The sequence below is a fragment of the Thalassophryne amazonica genome, chromosome 21, assembly GCF_902500255.1.
Source record: "Thalassophryne amazonica chromosome 21, fThaAma1.1, whole genome shotgun sequence".
NCBI lineage: Eukaryota > Metazoa > Chordata > Actinopteri > Batrachoidiformes > Batrachoididae > Thalassophryne > Thalassophryne amazonica.
In genome coordinates, this window is record NC_047123.1 from 25,227,262 (window position 1) to 25,249,098 (window position 21,837).

General features: G+C 42.0%; 1 protein-coding gene across 5 annotated transcripts in view; it reads right to left on the minus strand.

The window, feature by feature from the left end:
* The window catches only part of LOC117502731 (disheveled-associated activator of morphogenesis 1-like), a 79,897-nt gene that overhangs the window by 28,280 nt on the left and 29,780 nt on the right, over nucleotides 1–21,837 (minus strand). For all 5 annotated transcript variants that reach the window (XM_034161835.1, XM_034161832.1, XM_034161834.1 and 2 more), the window contains one exon: nucleotides 2,635–2,924. In XM_034161835.1, the coding sequence (XP_034017726.1) occupies nucleotides 2,635–2,820 (186 nt within the window). In that variant the 5' untranslated portion in view covers nucleotides 2,821–2,924. The remainder of the gene's footprint in view (nucleotides 1–2,634; nucleotides 2,925–21,837) is intronic.

Genomic DNA, 21,837 nt, shown 5'->3' on the forward strand with positions numbered 1-21,837 from the left:
GACGCTGAGAGCTGCATGGGAGCACTGAGCGACGGCGGAGGATTAGCGTCTGCACTTGGAAGGAGCTGGATCGACAACGCTGGGTGGTCATGAGCTGCGCAGGTAGGTGCTGCATGGTTCGGCTCGCAATGTGGTCCGCAAAATACAAACATATCTGTAGGTAAAATGCAGCTCACGAGAGGGCACTCGAGGCTTGTGTGACTGTTCCTGCGACTTCTGACTACCATAGAAAAATAAAAATTTCAACGTTACTGATAACTTAACAAGACAACGGAGAAGGCCCGAAAAAATGCCACCAAAAACAAAATCATACTCTGCAGATTGTAAGTTACGACTGGTGAAATATGCATCTGAAAACGGTAGCCGTCACAATATTATCATCTGAACTTTTCATGTTAAGTTAACATACCTGTATGTCCATGGGACTTATAGTCCAGTGCAACTTATTTATGGTTTATTTTTCTTTATAATGATAAAGTGGCTGGTGCGACTTATACTCCGGTGCGACTTATTTATGGTTTATTTTTCTTTATAATGGATAAAGTGGCTGGTGCGACTTATACTCCGGTGCGACTTATTTATGGTTTATTTTTCTTTATAATGGATAAAGTGGCTGGTGCGACTTATACTCCGGTGCGACTTATAGTCCGGAAAATACGGTAGTTTTAAACAAAAATAAAAAGGACCGTTACTTTATGGACACACCACGTATATAATAAATGATGAGAATGCACAAAAGACTGGAAAGAATGTGTAATAAAAACATACTGACATTTGTTTGCAATAATTAAGAAGCAATGTTTTCACATAACTATACTGTTTTATGCATTTTTTTGGGGGGGGGGGGGGTGTCTTGCCTGTGCGCTATTTTCAGCATCAAAACGGGGCCTGTGGCGCCCGAACCATAATAGCTGGCGCAAATGTGATGGCAGATTTGGAATCTGTGGATGTTTTTGCCCTAGAAAACCTCCTCAGACAATTTTCAATGACCTACCTTGATGAAATACAGATGACAAAAAAAAGAAAAAAAAAGAGGAGTGCCTAGTGACAATGCATTGAATATCATACATAGAAGCTGGATGGATTCATACTTGCTAAGCGAAACCTCCATCTGGCGGAAATTGGCGGTATATCACAGATCGGCGGTTCTATTTAACCGCAAAATGTGGGCAATTAAGGGGGTTTGTGAAAGAGACATGATCTGCATCCATAACTATAGAGGATATGGGAAGATTGAGAGCGTAGAGATGATGTGTGAGGTGAGCAGATCCAGAGAACATTGAGAACAAAAAAATGGGACCTCCACGCTTAGTATACAGATAAAAAAAAAAAAAAAAATTAAGAAATCACATTTACATAAGTATTCACAGCCTTTGCTAAATACTTTCTTGATGCACAAAGGAGCCTTTTGGCAAACTCCAGGTGGGCTGCCATGTGCCTTTTACTAAGGAGTGGCTTCCATCTGGCCAATTTCAATTCAATTTCAATTTATTTTCCTTTATATAGCGCCAAATCACAACAGAGTTGTCTCAAGGCGCTTCACACTGGTAAGGTCTAACCTTACCAACTCCCAGAGCAACAGTGGTAAGGAAAAACTCCCTCTGAGGAAGAAACCTCAAACAGACCAGACTCAAAGGATTGACCCTCTGCTTGGGCCATGCTACAAACATAAATTACAGAAACAATTCACAGAACAATTCACGGACGAATATACAAGAATTGCTGTTGGTGCACAGGAAAGGAGGATCGCCAACACAAATACAACTCCCATCTCTGGATGGAGCTGCACCTTAAACAGAGAAAAAACAGAATCACTCCATCTTACAAGCCTAACTGGTGGATTGAGCTGGTTGTTCTTCTGGAAGGTTCTCATCTATCCACAGAGGAATGCTGGAGCTCTGACAGAGTGACCATCGGGTTCTTGGTCACCTCCCTGACTAAGACCCTTCTTCCCCGAACTCTCAGTTTAGACGGGTGGCCAGCTCTAGGAAGAGTCATGGTGGATCTCAACGGTTTCCATTTATGGCTGATGGAGGCCAATGTGCTCATCAGGACCTTCAAAGCAGCAGAAATGTTTCTGTATGCTTCCTCAGATTTGTGCCTCGAGACAATCCTGTCTCAGAGGTCTACAGACAACTTCTTTGACTTCATGCTTGGTTTGTGCTCTGACATGCACCGTCAACTGTGGGACCTTATATGTAGACAGGTGTGTGTCTTTCCAAATCATGTCCAGTGAATGGAATTTACCCCAGGTGGACTCCAATTAAGTTGTAGAAACATCTCAAGGATGATCAGTGGAAACAGGATTCACCTGAGCTCAACTTTGAACTTCATGGCAAAGGCTGTGAATACTTATGTACATGTGATTTCTTTCTTTTTTTTTTTTTTTAATAAATTTGCAAAAAAAAACCCAAAAAAACCAAAAAACTTTTTTTTACATTGTCATTATGGGGTATTGTGTGTAGAATTTTGAGGAAAAAATATGAATTTCATCCATTTTGGAATAAGGCTGTAACATAAAATGCAGAAAAAGTGAAGCGCTGTGAATACTTTCCAGACGTACAGTACATGAGCAGCTCACCTTTCAGAGTGAGTCTATTCTGGAATACGACAACAAAGTGAGTAATGTCTCACCACCAACTCGGCGAACATGCCATCCAGCTCATCATATCCCGGCATCGGCAGCGCCGGCTCCATGACCTGCAGAGCAAAGTCCTCCCGGAGCTTGTAGGTGATCTCTGGGTGATCGCTGCCATGGAAACAGCATGTGATGAAGGACAGGCCACTGCGTCCACCCCCGCCGCGCTTCCGAGGAGCCATAATTCTCCAATGTGTACGGTTGATAAGGTAGGGAGGGTGGGAGGCACCTTCTGGGCCTCTTTACAGCCTCCTCCACCTCAGAGTGTGGCCTCCGTCAGACAGTACTGTGGAAAAACAAAGAAGAGTACAGTGAGTCCACCACAAAGTAATCTGTGCCAACACAACTATTACTGACAAAAATCCATCACCGAACCATTACAATCAGTTCAAATGGAAATAAGTTTGACAATAACAAAATATAAACTAAATACACACACAAGTACTACATTACTCCAGCGTTAAAATGTCTTTCTGCCCTGTCAATAATGGTACTGTTTAAGCTTTGACTGTTCATCCCTTCAAACCTCGATAACGGTTCATGATTCTGAATCACAACAGTTGAAGGCAAAATAGGTACAATGCACCATATCAGTGACGGCGAGCACTGAAAGATTTAATTATATTGTTTGCACAACAGAGTCCACAGAGAGCATGCTGTTTGAAAGAGAGACCATAATACGCTTGGATTAGTGCATTCAGACCTTCTCATTTCCCTTCCTTCCTATTCAGCATCAGCTTTCCCCTAAAGACCTAATGAGTAATGACTGCAGGGGTGTGTTTACAATGACCGGGGTGAGAGGTGCATGAGGATTTGTGTTATTTTGGACACCAGCCATAAGAGGTGGTGAGCTAAAACAGGCTGATCTGCAAAGTCACCAACAGGTGGCTCACATTCAGTTGAAATGATTGAGACAACAACTGGACTGAAGGACTGAAGATCTCAATCATCCTTAAAATCACTACCAACAACACCTCCCTGGTACAGTAGGACTTCAGCATGCAACTAATTTTATTATGGCAGCTTCGAGGCACCTTAAATGCACAGTGATGAAGGTCCTGGGTTCAAGAACGCGATGCCCTGATTCTGTTGGACTTTTGCATATTCTCCCTGTGTTCGCATGGGTTTCTGGTATTCTCGAGTCCTCCAATCATCACAAACATGCATTTGTGTTTTTCCTCCTTGCAGACCTGGGGTTGTATACTGCACTCGATGCAAAGCGGTGGAAAGCGCAAGTGTCACTGTTAGTTTCCAACCAAAGCGGCTGTCATTATCGTGCTTAGTGCTCACATTGTTTAAATACCTCATGTGCTCATGAGCGTGCCCGTCTGAAAACGAGATGCGGTCAGGCACAGTTGTGGTGCACTAACACCATCACGGGACAGCAGAAAATTACTGCGTCACGACCACACAAAAACCAGGTCAAAAGTCAAGCGCAGTGTTTTTCTGCTTTTTGCATTCAGACACACCTTACACAGGCAGGTTCACGAAGCACGCACACTCTGCTTGTGCAAAATAACAAAATAAAAGTACAACGTAATGGAAAACCCCCCCACATTTCCCACATATTTACTCTGGTTTTTCTTCCATCCCGGGTTTGCTGGTGGGAAGCACCAAGATGGAGTTGTGTAATGATGGAAGAGGAGGAGGGGTTGCACGAAAGGAATGCTCAACTGTTTCACCTTAGGGAGCTGTGGTGGCCGCTCTGCTGCACACTTTGACACTATGAGTGCAGGTCCGTTCCTTTGCACAGGAAACTTATCATTCCTGCCACCTACTGAGTCCATCATCTCAATAGCAATGATGGCTAAAGCATACACAGCTCTTAACATGATAATCTGAAAGATTTAATTCATGTTATGTCCAAAACACATGACTAATTAAGAGCATAAACACAACCCCTTTTCACCCTGTCATTACTCTGCACTCAGATTATGTGCCCTGTAAATAGCAAAGTGGAGCTGAATAGGCACTTTAGGGCCCCTGGAGTCACATCAAAAAGGACAACTAATGTAAAAAATCTCTGCCAAGTCAATATGCAGATTCATACCAGATCAGCTGGGACAACCCAAAGCACAAGGAAACAGTAGAAAAGAAAGAACAATAAAAGAGGCGCGTCAAATCAGTTTGACGTAGAACAGTTTAAACCACATTTTTTCGATTTAATCACATTAAATCCAGTTTAAATCAGGATAACACTGGTTTAAAGCTCTTTACAACTCATTGAATACAACTCATTGAACCAAATGAAACATTCATCTCAAGCAAGGTTTAATCTCATGTACAACATCCTCTGTTTTTTGGTTATAGGAAGAAAACTCAAGCAGACCAGATGCAGTGGGGTGACCATCAGTTATGGCCACACTAACAAAATACAACAAAAGCATAATAAAGAAAAAAGGAAGATTTTAAAAGATGTTTGAAGCATTAAAAGTAGTTAAAAAAAATTGTACAAAAGCCGAAGATCCATCACAACCGATCTATATGTCTGAAAACAGGAATGAAGCTGATTATTTAATTAAGTCAGCAAGTTAACAAAAAAAAAAAATATATATATATATATACTCAACAAAAATATAAACACAACACTTTTGGTTTTGCTCCCATTTTGTATGAGATGAACTCAAAGATCTAAAACTTTTTCCACATACACAATATCACCATTTCCCTCAAATATTGTTCACAAACCAGTCGAAATCTGTGATAGTGAGCACTTCTCCTTTGCTGAGATAATCCATCCCACCTCACAGGTGTGCCATATCAAGATGCTGATTAGACACCATGATTAGTGCACAGGTGTGCCTTAGACTGCCCACAAAAGGCCACTCTGAAAGGTGCAGTTTTAATCACACAGCACAATGCCACAGATGTCGCAAAATTTGAGGGAGCGTGCAATTGGCATGCTGACAGCAGGAATGTCAACCAGAGCTGTTGCTCGTGTATTGAATGTTCATTTCTCTACCATAAGCTGTCTCCAAAGGCGTTTCAGAGAATTTGGCAGTACATTCAACCAGCCTCACAACCGCAGACCACGTGTAACCACACCAGCCCAGGACCTCCACATCCAGCATGTTCACCTCCAAGATCGTCTGAGACCAGCCACTCGGACAGCTGCTGAAACAATCGGTTTGCATAACCAAAGAATTTCTGCACAAACTGTCAGAAACCGTCTCAGGGAAGCTCATCTGCATGCTCGTCGTCTTCATCGGGGTCTCGACCTGACTCCAGTTCGTCGTCGTAACCGACTTGAGTGGGCAAATGCTCACATTCGCTGGCGTTTGGCACGTTGGAGAGGTGTTCTCTTCACGGATGAATCCCGGTTCACACTGTCCAGGGCAGATGGCAGACAGCGTGTGTGGCGTCGTGTGGGTGAGCGGTTTTCTGATGTCAATGTTGTGGATCGAGTGGCCCATGGTGGCGGTGGGGTTATGGTATGGGCAGGCGTCTGTTATGGACGAAGAACACAGGTGCATTTTATTGATGGCATTTTGAATGCACAGAGATACCGTGACGAGATCCTGAGGCCCATTGTTGTGCCATACATCCAAGAACATCACCTCATGTTGCAGCAGGATAATGCACGGCCCCATGTTGCAAGGATCTGTACACAGTTCTTGGAAGCTGAAAATGTCCCAATTCTTGCATGGCCGGCATACTCACCGGACATGTCACCCATTGAGCATGTTTGGGATGCTCTGGACCGGTGTATACGACAGCGTGTACCAGTTCCTGCCAATATCCAGCAACTTCGCACAGCCATTGAAGAGGAATGGACCAACATTCCACAGGCCACAATTGACAACCTGATCAACTTTATGCGAAGGAGATGTGTTGCACTGCATGAGGCAAATGGTGGTCACACCAGATACTCACTGGTATCCCCCCCAATAAAACAAAACTGCACCTTTCAGAGTGGCCTTTTGTTGTGGGCAGTCTAAGGCACACCTGTGCACTAATCATGGTGTCTAATCAGCATCTTGGTATGGCACACCTGTGAGGTGGGATGGATTATCTCAGCAAAGGAGAAGTGCTCACTATCACAGATTTAGACTGGTTTGTGAACAATATTTGAGGGAAATGGTGATATTGTGTATGTGGAAAAAGTTTTAGATCTTTGAGTTCATCTCATACAAAATGGGAGCAAAACCAAAAGTGTTGCGTTTATATTTTTGTTGAGTGTAGTTTAAAAAAAAAAAAAAAAATTGTACAAAAGCCGAAGATCCATCACAACCAATCTATATGTCTGAAAACAGGAATAAAGCTGATTATTTCATTAAGTCAGCAACATAAAAAACAACAACATATATATTTATATATATATATATATTTTAAGATCAATTGATGAAAACTGTTTTTGGGGTGACCGAGTAACTGTTTGCTCCTCTTTTAGTACTGTTCAATATCTCTGTGCTTAATAACCTATTTTTTTTGTAAGGCTTGTTATTTAACTGCTGCAGTTTAACAGTTATGTGTGAAAACTGTTTGATTTGACCCGTTGCTTTATGAGCCCTTCCTCTACAGCATCGTCAAAAACAGATCAAGTTCAGCTGTCATAAATGAGCAGCATTACAAAGTGGGTTGAACACATAACCAAAAGTTTTGTCTGCTCAGAAAGCCCAGTAATCCAAATAGTATCAACACTCAAATTAACTTCCTTATGCTTAAACTCTATTTTTTAAACAGCCTCTTTTATATCACAAGGAACTTTGACCCTGGGAGTTGATAAAACAGCACTGAATGCTTGGTTCTCTGTCTCCAAATATGCAAACCCTCAATACAGTAAAACTTTACACTGCTGCAGAAACTGCAACAACAGATTTATTATCAGCAGGTCAATTATCTCTGTTGAAAATTTAAGAGGTTGAATTTGGGGCTACTTTGTTAAAGACTCCTCAGAGAAGAGGACAGCAGAACACTCCCTAAATCTTACACCCACTGCAAAGGAAAGCACAGCACAGCATGGCACAAGTGTGGTAGCTATTTTCCATCTAATGCCGTTGAGATTTTCATCCCCAGTACCCACGTTGCATAAGTATTGTAGTTGCGTTCATCTGTGCACCCATGGACGTGTTTGGTCTTTAAATGACGTGTCGTGAGGTGTAGTGCAGTACTGGTGCACACAACACTGCACTTGTGCGATGCGATTTAGACCATCAAGATAAATTGTGAAGATAGGGCCCCACAATGTTTGGATATCCATGAGGAAGTCACCATTAGCATATCACAATAAATTAACTCGTTAGCCTTGCCAGTGCAATGCAAAGTCATCTTAACCACAGCGGTTGCACTGACCTGCAGCAACGGTGTGAAAGTCAGTTTGGTGAACAGTAGTCCATTCATCATAATGCATTTCAGTAAGCGATTATTAGCCAAAAGATTTACCGTATGTGATGTAATACCATATAAACTGAAACTGATCAGGTCACATTCGTTGCTGTAATTGAAAATCATGGCTCAATACGATTCATGGGCCCAGGACACTGATGACACACCGTAGAAAAAAAATGATGCTTTATAACTGCTTTGATGCTTCACTGGAAGAACACAAACTTCCTCAGATTCGAATGATAAAAAACCCTACTTTAACCTCTAGAAAATTCAATTTATTATTTAGCTATATTTCTTTAATGCAGAATATAATCAGTCTCACTTGTGGCGCTCAGGCACAAAAAGTAGCAACACCAAAAGACACCCAGTTACGTACTTCTCAAAAAGCGTTTGAATGGACGAGAATAAATATAATATTTTAAATGCAGAGTTGACTTCAATATTTTGTTGGTGCTCAGCAAAGCAGCAATAAGCAGGAAAACCAAATTTTATATCCATTAATAATCAAAAGGACAGCGTGTGCAGAAAGCAGACGCATTGCTGAAAATATAAAGCAGCTGACTCGAACACAATGAACAGTCTATTTATTTTTGACACATCCTTGACTTTTCCAGACTACCAGAGGCCTCAGCAGCAGCTGTGAGGCTTCACGCTCACCAGCTCATCTTAGCATGAAGGCAAGAAGCATGTCATAGCCTCCTTTGACCATATTAGTCCACAAAACCGTCCATCTTTCCATTAGCTAAAGCAAGCTGTAAACTTTGTGTAAACTCACGAGCCAGAGTGGGACAGCGTTGGGCTCCATCCAGCTACAGCAGGATAGGCCACATGTGGAGGTATGTGGGCACAAAGAGACAGATGACCAGGAAGAAGAAGAAGGTCAGAGTGTTGCAAGACTGCGATGTCAGCCGTGGAGGTTGTTTGTCAGATACTGGTCAAGTTTCCCAATATAACACTGCGCTGTGGGATTCCATATCACCCAGGTGTCAAAGGAGAAGAGTTTGACCATGTTGGTAGGACCACCTGTAGTGACAGGTATCACCTGATCCTCACAGAATCCTCCAGACACCATCAACTCTACTGTGGTCTTCAGGGAAATGGCCCGTTTGCAAAAGTTTGCCATTACAAGCCATCCCAAGCAGAATTTTTGCCTGGTTGTATCGTCTTGGTGTCAGTGTTAAATTATTCACAACTCAAGTCTTTACCACTTGCATTAAAGCCACAGTGCATATGACCAGTTTATACGATATGGTGACCTCCATATTGACCAAGTAGTCCAAAAGGGACATACCTATGTACTCCATCTTTCACATTTTGTAGCAAAGACAGAAGACTGAAGAATAAAGCAGAGAAACCAGTGGTTGCCCTCCTATACACTGTTGAATAGTTCCTACGCTAATGCAGGCTAACGACTTTGAGAACCTTCATTTTTGTGAAACAGAAGACCACACATATTGAATTCCCTTTGCCCAAGAAGTGAAAACATGAAAGAAACATAATCGGCAAGAGCAACAGCATCGTGCAATCTGAGAACTCAACACTAGATGACACTAAATCCGACACACTGTAGCTTTAATTCGCCATCAGTTAAAGGATAAGCCATTTTTTCCTCTCCAAAGGAACAAGTTTATTGACATGACACCCAGATACTGCAACACAGGTTATATGATTTAGGTCAAAGGTCACTTCTTGTCATTTTCTCTCTCTCACTGAGACACACACACACACACACACACACACACACACACACACACACACACACACACACACACACACACACACACACACACACACACACACACACACACACACACACACACACACACACACACACACACACACACACACACACAGTTTAATAGGAGCAAATAGAATTCCTGGGACACTGACTAATTTAAATCCAGGACCTGCTCACCCGCCTCACTTGTTGCTGGGTTTTGTCATTTCTGAGTGTTGCTATGTGTTGCATTACAGAATACAGAAACTTATTTTGCAAATAACATAGTACTAATCTTCAGACTGCAGGACCACTGATTCCTGACATATGACATAATATCCATGTAAACATGGACGACTGGACAGATATATGGAACTTGTCCTTTAAAAAACAAAAAAAAAAACTGTGCTTTTGGGTTGGTTTAGTCCTCGATGATTAAGCAGCGGACCTTGAACACAGGTCAAGCAATTCCATTACTCATCAATATGCTGTAATTTATAATGAGGGCAGAGCTCATGTCAGAGAGGGGCGGCATACCACTAGACCTCTTGTAGCTGTCACTCCAATCTTCTCCTGCACCCCTGGGGCAGAACAGCAACTGGGAGAAAATGGAAAGGGGGGGAAAAAATTCCAGAAACTTCATTCCCTTTCATGCACACTCCTTTTGCTGAAAAGAAACTGGTGCTCTACTGCTGCTAAGTTTTAATCTAAAGGCTCTCAGCACTAGTGTGTGCTCTCGATTTTGCAGTGTGACTGCACACACTCCTGAACTTGGTTTGCACAGCTGACCCCCCACTGTGGCATTCTTGATACACAGTTTAATGCACAAATAGATAAATCATATGTGCAGGATATAGCAGAATGATTTATATCTATTTGCATGAATTATCCTTGCAGTAGGCGTGTTGGAAATGCTAACAGTTTACAGTGTGTAAAACCAACAACGCCACTTGACAGCTGCCCTTCAAATATAATCACCGACTCCTGTCTGTACTGGAGAAGCATTCCTCTTGTAAAGAGCTGCTTATAGTGCAAAGCAAATTCTTTTATACTTCTTCATTCATGGACTCACAATTAAGCCCACCCACTCATATTCTAACAAACACTTCTCTGTAAGAGGTTTCCCTCCTTGCACAGCTTTGTGTTCTTGACCATGTGGTTTGACTGGTGACCTGGCGTGCGTCCAAAGTGTAAAAAGAATCCCAGTGTTCGGAAAGCGAGTGAAGCTGTGCCTGCTGAGGAGCTCACATTAAACCAACTGATCTGTCAGGTCTGCTGGATAAAAGGCAGAAGACCAGAGGAGGCGTTCACAATCGTCAAACGTGCAACGAACAAAGTGCAACACCCTTTCAGCTTTTCTTTTCTGTATTCCATCACACAAATTATTTTCCGAGCAGGACGTTTGAATGCTTCATGATGATTCCTCTGTAATTCTGAGGGCTCTGTGGTTGTTGGTACACATTAAAATAAAACCGCGCCTGCCCTTGTCAACATACTCAAAGTGCATATCACTTGTAAACAACATGTCAAATGGGCTGACTATTCTAAATAAAGAATTGTGAAAATACTGATGTATTGCGTTTTATTTTTGGTGCCATGTGCCCTGAGAAATTAAGACAAACATGGGGAATTTAGCCTGATTTCACCTGAACATCTCTAAAAAACTTGACTTTGATGACATCATGTCAGACCACACCTCTCCAAACACTCTACTGAACTCAAGGAAAAACTGAATTTTTTTACAGTGTGAAATCAGCGTTTTGTGTGGACTTTGCCGGTGAATACGTCAAAATGGTTAGAATGTACATTTTACAAGGATGCACTAAAATGACTAGCGTTGCTTAATATTTGGACAGATTTGTTAATATTCTGAAAAGGAAAGTGAGAAATGAAGCCCAGCACAGTGTGAGAATGGTCTTCAAAACACTGATCGAATCATGGATTTTATTCTTTCCATTTGTGTGGCCAGGAGAACAAAGCGCGTTTCCTCTCCCGAAAGCATGGAATCATCCGTGTTTGTGGTTTGTGCCGCGGCGTTACATCACGCTAAACTAAGATGTTACATGCGGGATTCTGGCGAGTCTCACTGGGGAAGCCGCTTCTGTGATCACCGAGTCGGACAGAAAAGCGATGACGAGTGACCGCTGTTAACAGGAGAGCCGCGACATGGACCAACTCCCGGCACTTTGAGATCCTGGCTAAGCTGAGCTAAACCGATGGCTAAGCTAAGCGCTACTGGAAGGAGGCTGATGGAGGGACACTGTTCTGTGGACAAAAGACAGTGCCACACAATGGAACAATAATTCTATATGGCTCTGTATGTGAACACTACAGGAGTGAAATCAACGACACCACTTTCATTTTATGTAATCATTATTATTCCCTCTTACTGAGACGTATGCAATGTTTTGTTTTTTTATTTTTTTTTCTCTGAATACACTGGGGGTTACAAAGAGGTGGAGAAAGATATACAGTAGTGTTCAGAATAATAGTAGTGTAGTAGAATAGTAGTAGATTAATCCAGGTTTTGAGTATATTTCTTATTGTTACATGGGAAACAAGGTACCAGTAGATTCAGTAGATTCTCACAAATCCAACAAGACCAAGCATTCATGATATGCACACTCTTAAGGCTATGAAATTGGGCTATTAGTAAAAAAAAGTAGAAAAGGGGGTGTTCACAATAATAGTAGTGTGACATTCAGTCAGTGAGTCTGTCAATTTTGTGGAACAAACAGGTGTGAATCAGGTGTCCCCTATAACGATGAAGCCAGCACCTGTTGAACATGCTTTTCTCTTTGAAAGCCTGAGGAAAATGGGACATTCAAGACATTGTTCAGAAGAACAGCATAGTTTGATTAAAAAGTTGATTGGAGAGGGGAAAACTTATACGCAGGTGCAAAAAATTATAGGCTGTTCATCTACAATGATCTCCAATGCTTTAAAATGGGGGGGGGGGGGGACAGACACGTGGAAGAAAATGTAAAACAACCATCAAAATGGATAGAAGAATAACCAGAATGGCAAAGGCTCACCCATTGATCAGCTCCAGGATGATCAAAGAGTCTGGAGTTACCTGTAAGTGCTGTGACAGAAGACACCTGTGTGAAGCTAATTTATTTGCAAGAATCCCCCACAAAGTCCCTCTGCTAAATAAAAGACATGTGCAGAATCAAATCAGTTTTATTTATATAGCGCCAAATCACAACAAACAGTTGCCGCAAGGCGCTTTATATTGTAAGGCAAAGCAATACAATAATTACGGAAAAACCCCAACGGTCAAAACGACCCCTTGTGAGCAAGCACTTGGCGACAGTGGGAAGGAAAAACTCCCTTTTAACAGGAAGAAACCTCCAGAAGAGGTTACAATTTGCCAAAGAACACATCAACTGGCCTAAAGAGAAATGGAGGAATATTTTGTGGACTGATGAGAGTAAAATTTTTTTTTTGGGGGGGGGTCCAAGGGCCGCAGACAGTTTGTGAGACGACCCCCAAACTCTGAATTCAAGCCACAGTTCACAGTGAAGACAGTGAAGCATGGTGGTGCAAGCATCATGATATGGGCATGTTTCTCCTACTGTGGTGTTGGGCCTATACCAGGTATCATGGATCAGTTTGGATATAGCTGGGACAACCAGTCCCAGCAGAAGACTGCCTCTCCCTGAGCCTGGTTCTGCTGGAGGTTTCTTCCTGTTAAAAGGGAGTTTTCCTTCCCACTGTCACCAAGTGCTTGCTCATAGGGGGTCGTTTTGACCGTTGGGGTTTTTCTGTAATTATTGTATGGCTTTTGCCTTACAATATAAAGCACCTTGGGGCGACTGTTGTGATTTGGCGCTATATAAATAAAACTGATTTGATATGTCAAAATACTTGAAGAGGTCATGTTGCCTTATGCTGAAGAGGACATGCCCTTGAAATGGGTGTTCCAACAAGACAATGACCCCAAGCACACTAGTAAACGAGCAAAATCTTGGTTCCAAACCAACAAAATTAATGCCTCGCAGATGTGAAGAAATCATGAAAAACTGTGGTTATACAACTAAATACTAGTTTAGTGATTCACAGGATTGCTAAAAAGCAGTTTGAACATAATAGTTTTGAGTTTGTAGCATCAACAGCAGATGCTACTATTATTGTGAACACCCCCTTTTCTACTTTTTTACTAATAGCCCAATTTCATAGCCTTAAGAGTGTGCATATCATGAATGCTTGGTCTTGTTGCATTTGTGAGAATCTACTGAATCTACTGGTACCTTGTTTCCCATGTAACAATAAGAAATATACTCAAAACCTGGATTAATCTTTTTAGTCACATTGCACTACTATTATTCTGAACACTACTGTATGTTGATCACAAAATACACAAATTCGACTTAAAAGCCAAATTAAAGCCATATTACATTTGGAGACAAAAAGCAGCCCAAACTGACTGTGTGCACTGGTGTAAGTCATGAAGTGGACTGGAACTGGACAAAGGCAGGGTGACTTTCAGGCAGCAATTACTCAACACCTGAAGTTACATCACTTTTATAACTAAAAATAACTGAATCTGCCTCCATTTTTCAGATGCTGTATGGCTGATTTTATTATTATTGGCTACATCAGCACAAACACAAGTTAAAGAGCTGGAAGTAATGATTCATAATCTGGTATATAATTTTTTTTAAAGACAGTGTTGACTGGAGTGAGATATGCCCTTTAACAATAAAGATATTATCATCACTGCAACTGTCAAAATCGCCATATTGTCAAATCCTGCACTAGTTGCTGTAGCTATTTGACTCAATGTGACAAAAAGTTTAATCTTCCATGTGAGAAGTTGCATCTGCAAATCACAGTGGAACATCTCAGTCCATCACCTTCAGAAGGCTGTACAACAGCACCTAAATATTTCATGTAGAATGTGAATGTTTTGAGAATTTATCACATCATTTCATGTCATCTTTGTGATGTCATAAAAACGTCACTGATATAGTATGATTACAAATGATTTATTAAATGATGTAAGCTTTATATTGTCTTGCCCTACTGTTTGCAGAGATATCCTGGAAAAAGTGTTTTTTATCGGATTATATTTTTACAACGCATCTGGAGAACTAACCAAAGGAATATTCCTGCAAAATATGGTAAAAATCTGGTGACATTTCAGAGTTATTTTGTACATAGTTACATATACTAGCAATTACAACACAATAAACACCACAAGGTGAATAGAAGCATGGACTGTAAAGCAGTGTAAAATATATAGATTATCACTTATCAATTACTGCAAAGGTATGATAAATGAGAGTAAAAAATTTGGGCTGGAAGCCTGCCACAACTGAAGTCTTTTGTGAGGGTGTTTATGGCTTATAAGCTCATCTAGGAATGAATCATTTTCACATTTCCAATTCCACCTTAAGATACTGGGTTTGAAGTGGACAAAAACTGGCAGACACAATGACAGTACTGTGTAAAATTTGGAGAACAGCTTCTTAGAAAGAAATAATAACTGCCAATAATCACTTCTGGCATGGTGGAAATATGAGGTGTGAATGTGGAATCAAACATTTAAAACCACAAACCCAGTTTTTACCTGAACAATATAATTACAACATAATTTTATGACCTAAAAGCAATTATGGTAGTCTGTCATTAAATGATTTATAGACCAACTGTGGTAACAAATAGATAACTTTGTAATGTAACTTGTAAACACTAAAGTCATCTGAAAGTTGATGCTAATAAACTGGCATATGTTTCACTTGAAGCAGGAATTCAACCTTGGACAGGAACAGTGGACCACAGTGTTTTATTCAAAACAGATGTGTGAAATACCTCTTATCTTCACCTCCTCAGTATTTCAGACACATTATGTATTTAAATATTTGATATCTATACATATTATGGCTAGATTGTCAGTTGTGTTCATTATGGCCGGGACGAGCAGCTGAACAGCACTCCCACGTCTAAAAATAAAAGAAATTCTACAGCCAAAGGCAACAGGCACCAAGTGTGAATGTTAAAGCAAATAAAACTTTACAGGCAAATCAGGCAACTGAATTAACCAGATATTAAATTGTTTGCAAAATAGTAGTACGAGTATTTAGTAGTAAATAGTTTAAGTTATAAATTTTAAATAAATGAATTCTGTTCTCACGTATACTCTTTTTTTTTTTTGGAAATAATTACCAACTAGACCTGCCAGCAGGTACACATGGGGTTCAATCTCCCTTCGCGGTCCACCTCCCGAGCCCCGCGAGGCCCATGTGACTTGTAACGATGCAGCTGTAAGATGTGGGCCTGACCCGCAGAGCCACATGAGCGACGACGGTGCTGTCACAACAACTTTGCCGGCAAAAGGGCAAACTTTATACCCCATCACACTGGAGGCCGAAGGAAAATTCGACCTGCATTTGGGAGGTTTCGAGGTGCATTTGCGGCCGCCGGACAGCATTCTGAGTGCAGTCCAAACAGTTGGGCACAGTCGTGCTGCCTCCCAGAATGTTTTTTTCATGTTCAAAACATTCGGGCACAGTCAAAGAGGAAAAATATCGAACAGCAGTCAAAGTGCCATCTCCCAAAGAGAATCTTAACATCTTCAGATCATCTACCTCCAGCTCCCCTCCTGTCTTTTTGTTAGTGCCACAGTCTCTAAGCCGTACAACATAGCTGGTCTCACTACTGTCTTGTAAACTTTCCCCTTCACTCTTGCAGACATTCTTCAGTCACAAATCACTCCTGCTATCTTTCTCCATCTTCTCACCCTGCCTGCACTCTCTTCTTCACCTCTCTACCGCACTCTCCATTACTTTGGACAGCTGACCCCAAGTATTTAAAACTCATCTACTTTCACCACTTCTACTCCTTGTCACCACGCTATTCCACTGGGCTCCCTCTCATTTGCACATGTGTAATCACTCTTGCTCCTACTGACTTTCATTCCCCTTCTCTCCAGAGTATATCTCCACCTGTCCAAGCTACACTCAACTTGCTCTCTACACTCAAAACAGATCACAATGTCATCTGCAAACATCCATGGAGACTCCTGTCTGACCTCTTCCATCAACCTGTTTATCACCACTGCAAACAAGAAAGGATTCAGAGCTGATGCTTGGTGTAATCCCACCTCCACTTTGAATGAGTGTCATTCCTATTGCACATCTCATTGTTGTCACACTGTCCTTGTACATATCCTGCACCACCCTCACATACTTCTCTGCCCCTCCAGACTTACTCATACAATACCAGAACTCTTCTCTTGACATCCTGTCATAAGCTTCTCTAAATCCAAAAACATACAACGTAACTCCTTCTGGCCTTCTCTATACTTCATCAGTATTCTCAGAGCAAACATTGCATCTGTAGTACTCTTTCTCGGCATGAAACCATATTGCTACTCACAGATCTTCACCTGTTTTCTAAGCCAAGCTTCTATTACTCTTTCCCATAATTTGGGAAAGACTAATAGACTGGACTGTTTTCGCCGTTTCACGTCACGCCGCGCATTGAACTTTTCTGGCGCCTGGCTGGTTCCTGTGGTCCCTCCGCTTTATGTGGAGCCCTGGATGTTACGTACCACCAAGCCACTTCAAGCTGAAGTCTCTCCAGGCATAAACCACGCCAACCTCCGAGGCCTTAGCCAGGTAGCTTCGGTGGCCAATACCCAGATTATCAACTGTGCGCTAGTTAATGCGCGCTCCGTGATGAATAAGACTTTAATTTTGCAGGATTTCTTTTCCACACACTTTCTGGATGTATTGTTTGTGACTGAGACTTGGATCTGTGCGGGTGAGTCCTCAGCCTTTGTTGACCTGGTTCCTCCGAACTGCTCATTCATTAATGTTCCAAGAAGCAGTGGTCGGGGTGGTGGAATTGCTGCTATTTTCAGAGACAGTTTGGCATATAAAAGTATCATGCCTGGATGTTTTTCGTCATTTGAATTGTGCTGTTTTGAACTGGGACAGCGCAACCCTGTGTTGTGCGCACTTATCTATCACCCACCCAAGCACAACAAAGATTTTTTTAAAGGATTTCTCTGACTTGCTTCCAGCTGTTATTCCACAGTATGACCGAATCTTACTTCTGGGTGATTTTAATGTTCATGTTTGCTGTCTGTCCAAGCCTTTGGCTACTGAGTTTTTAGAATTGATTGATACTTTTAATTTTATGCAACATGTTACTGAAGCAACGCACATATTTGGTCATAGGTTAGACTTGCTTTTAACTAATGGTTTTGATGTCAGTAATGTTCAGCTTTTGGATGCAGTCTTCTCTGATCACCATCCAGTGTTATTTAACTTTATTTTGGATGGCAGTAATGAACCCAGCGGTTCTGCATGCTATCGCCGGCAGCTGAGGCCAGAAGCGGGAGATAATTTCTCCTCCCTTTTTGTTGCCTCAAAAACAATGTAGCTGTCACATGCCAAGACACAGAACAAATTGCATCTACTTTTCTTTCGGCATGCAATACCATTATGAATACTATTGCTCCACTCAAAGCTATGCGCCCTAAAACCAGGCAAGAGCCCTGGTTGAATGAAACTGTGTGACAGGCCAGACGTGAGTGTAGGAGGGCGGACTGCAAATGGAAGAAAGACGGACTGACCATCTCCTATCAAATTCTTAAAAATAGTTGGAGAAAATTCCAAAATATGGTCAGGTCTGAAAAGGCAAAATATTTTTCTAATCTAATTTCTGATAACTGGGACAAACCTCGTGTTCTTTTTAAAACTATTGGATCTTTGCTAAACCCTGGCCAATCCACCACTATGGAAGCGACTCAAGTTGTTTGTAATCGCTTTTTAAATTTCTTTTGTGATAAGGTCGCCAGTATTAGGGCTGGGATGACTGTCACTTCGGCCAGTTCAATCATGGCTCACACCTGTTCTGCTGTGTTAGACCGGTTTGAACTTGTGCCATTTTCAGATGTTTCAAACATTATTAAAAATCTCAAACCTTCATTTTGTCCCTCAGACTGTATCCCCCCACGACTCTTTAAAGAGGTCTGGGGAACTATCGGCCCTGATGTCGTTGCTTTGGTCAACAGCAGCCTTATGTCAGGAAAAGTCCCTGCGTTCTGCAAGCAGGCTGTATCTGAGCCTCTTCTAAAGAAAGTGAGTCTTGATAGCTCTGTTATTTCTAATTATAGGCCTATATCTAAGCTTCCTTTTATTTCAAAGATTTTGGAAAAAGCTGTTCTTGCACAACTACAAGAGTTTTTAGAAATACACAGCATTTTAGACAGTTTTCAGTCAGGTTATAAATCGTTTCACAGCACTGAGTCTGCACTTTTAAAGGTTTTTAATGACCTGCTTTTAATCACTGATTCTGGTGATTCTGCTATTTTAGTGCTTTTAGACCTGACTGCTGCCTTCGACACAGTCGACCATGCAACTCTTATCCCTTCTTGAGAACTGTGTGGGTGTCAGAGGGACAGCCTTGGACTGGTTCCACTCTTACCTTACAGGCCGCTCCTTTACTGTCAGGCTGGGGGAGTCCACCTCGTCCTCTGTTCCTCTTAACTGTGGAGTCCCCCAGGGTTCTATTCTTGGGCCTGTTCTTTTTACCCTGTACCTGAAAACATGTCATATCTTATTTTTATGCAGATGACACTCAAATCTACTTGCCTATTAAGAAGAACTCTAGCAGCCCCCTGACACCCTTGCTTGTGTGCCTGAAAGACGTCAAGGCTTGGTTGGCTCAAAATTTTCTTAGCTTAAATGAGAACAAAACTGAGGTAATTGTGTTTGGGCCCAGTGTCGGTTACACAGCTCGATTAGACCTGGGCCCTCTCAGTCAACACACGAAGCCCACAGCCACCAACCTTGGCATCATTATGGACTCATTATGGACTGGATTTTAAACTGGATAAGAAGGTCAATGCGTTTGTTAAATCCAGCTTTTATCATCTTCGTCTTTTAACCAAAATTAAATCAATTTTATCCTTTTCAGACTTGGAGCGCGTCATGCATGCTTTTATTTCTTCACGCCTGGACTACTGCAATTCACTCTTTCTTGGAATTAGTCAAAATACACTTCACAGATTGCAGTTAGTCCAGAACGCTGCTGCACGCCTCTTAACTGGGAGCAAAAAACATGAACATATTACACCCATTCTTGCGTCTTTGCACTGGCTCCCTGTTAATTTTAGAATTGATTTGAAAATTTTATTATTTGTTTTTAAAGCTTTAAACGGACTGGCCCCACAATACATTGTAGACCTCCTCCAAATCTACTCCCCAGCACGCGCTCTGAGGTCTGAGGGCCAGCTCCAGCTTGTGGTGCCTAGGACGGGACTCAAGACCAGGGGGAACAGGGCCTTCTCTGTGGCTGGGCCTAGACTCTGGAACGCTCTGCCTCTCCACGTTCAAACAGCCCCCACAGTGGAGTGTTTTAAGTCTCGTCTGAAGACCCACTTTTACTCTCTGGCTTAGCTCTGCATGAGTTGTATGGTCCTCTGTTGTCTTTTGGCCCAGTGTTTTATTTATTTATTGTTTTATTGTTTTTAATGTTCATTTATTAGTATCTGAGTTGGTTTATTGTCTTGTATAGTTTGTATAATCATTATGTGCAGCACTTTGGAAACTATTCTGTTGTTTAAATGTGCTATACAAATAAAGTGGATTGGATTGGATAATTTCATGCTGTGGCTGATCAACTTTTTGCCTCTGTAGTTACTGCAGCTCTGCACATCACCCTTGTTTTCAAAAATAGGAACCAGCACACTTCATCTCCACTCCTCAGGCATCCTCGCACTTTCTAAGATTTTATTAAACAACCTGTTTAGAAACTCCACTGCCATCTCTCCTACACATTCCCATGCCTCCACTGGAATGTCATACGGACCAACTGCCTTTCCACTTTTCATCCTCTTCATTGCTGCCTTCACTTCCTCCTTGCTAATCTTGTGCACTTCCTCCACATCATCCAGCCTTTTCTCTCTCATTTTCTTCATTCATCAGCTCCTCAAAATATTCCCTCCACCTTCTCACCACTCTCTCCTCCCTTGTCAGCACATTACCATCTGTATCCTTTACCACCCTAATCTGTTGCATATCCTATCCAGCTCTGTCCCTTTGTCTGGCCAATCGGTACAAGTCCTTTTTTCCTTCCTTCCTTTTCAAGTTCTTGTACAGCATGCTATATGCTTTTGTCACTTCTCTTTTTACCTTATGCTGCATCTCCATGTACTCCTGTCTACATCTCTCTGACTATCCCAATTCTTTTTTGCCAACCTCTTTCTCCTCATGCTTTTCTGGACATCTTCGTTCCACCACCAAGTCTTCTTGTTTTACTTCCACTGCCCAGATGTCACACCCAGTACCTTCCTAGCTGTCCCCCTCACCACATCTGCAGTACTTTTCCAGTTGCTTAAAACTGCTTCCCCTCCATCCAGTGCCTCTCTCATCTGCTCATTGAACTACACACAACAACTGTGTCTTCCTCCTTCAGCTTACACCATCTGATCTCTTGTTCACCTCTGAAGTCATCCTACAGACCACCATCCTATGCTGTCTAGCTACACTCTCTCCTGCCACCACCTTACAGTCTCCAATTTCTTTTAGCTTGCAATCTCCTACAAAGAATGTAATCTACCTGTGTGAACCTTCCTCCACTCTTACATGTCACCCTGTGATCCTCCCTTTTCTTAAAGTAGGCGTTCAACACAACCATTTCCATCCTTTTTACAAAATCAATTTCCATCTGTCCTTCCACATTCCTGTCCTTGACACCATATATCCCCATTACTTCCTCATCACTTCTGTTCCCTTCGCCAACATGTCCATTGACGTCCACTCCTATCATCACTCTCATGCTTGGGCACAGTCTCCACCACCTCATCTAACTCACTCCACAAATCTTTCTCCTTTGCCTCACAAGCTACCTGTGGGGCATATGCTTCGCACCCACTGTCCCCAGCACCGGCAGACTTGGACTTCTAATAAAAAACAAAGAAAACAATAGGGTTTCCAGCCTTGCTAGGGCTGGGAACAGCATTGCTTTGCCACCGCTGTCCCCAGCCGCAGGCTTGGACCCCTAATAACATTGTTTACCTTCAAATATACATGAAAGACCAGAGTTCTTCTCCAGGTTTTTACTGCTTGGCTGCAGCATGCTGTTGCTGCTTTTACTCGCCTTTTGTTCACCACTTGGGGCAGCAACACATTCAATA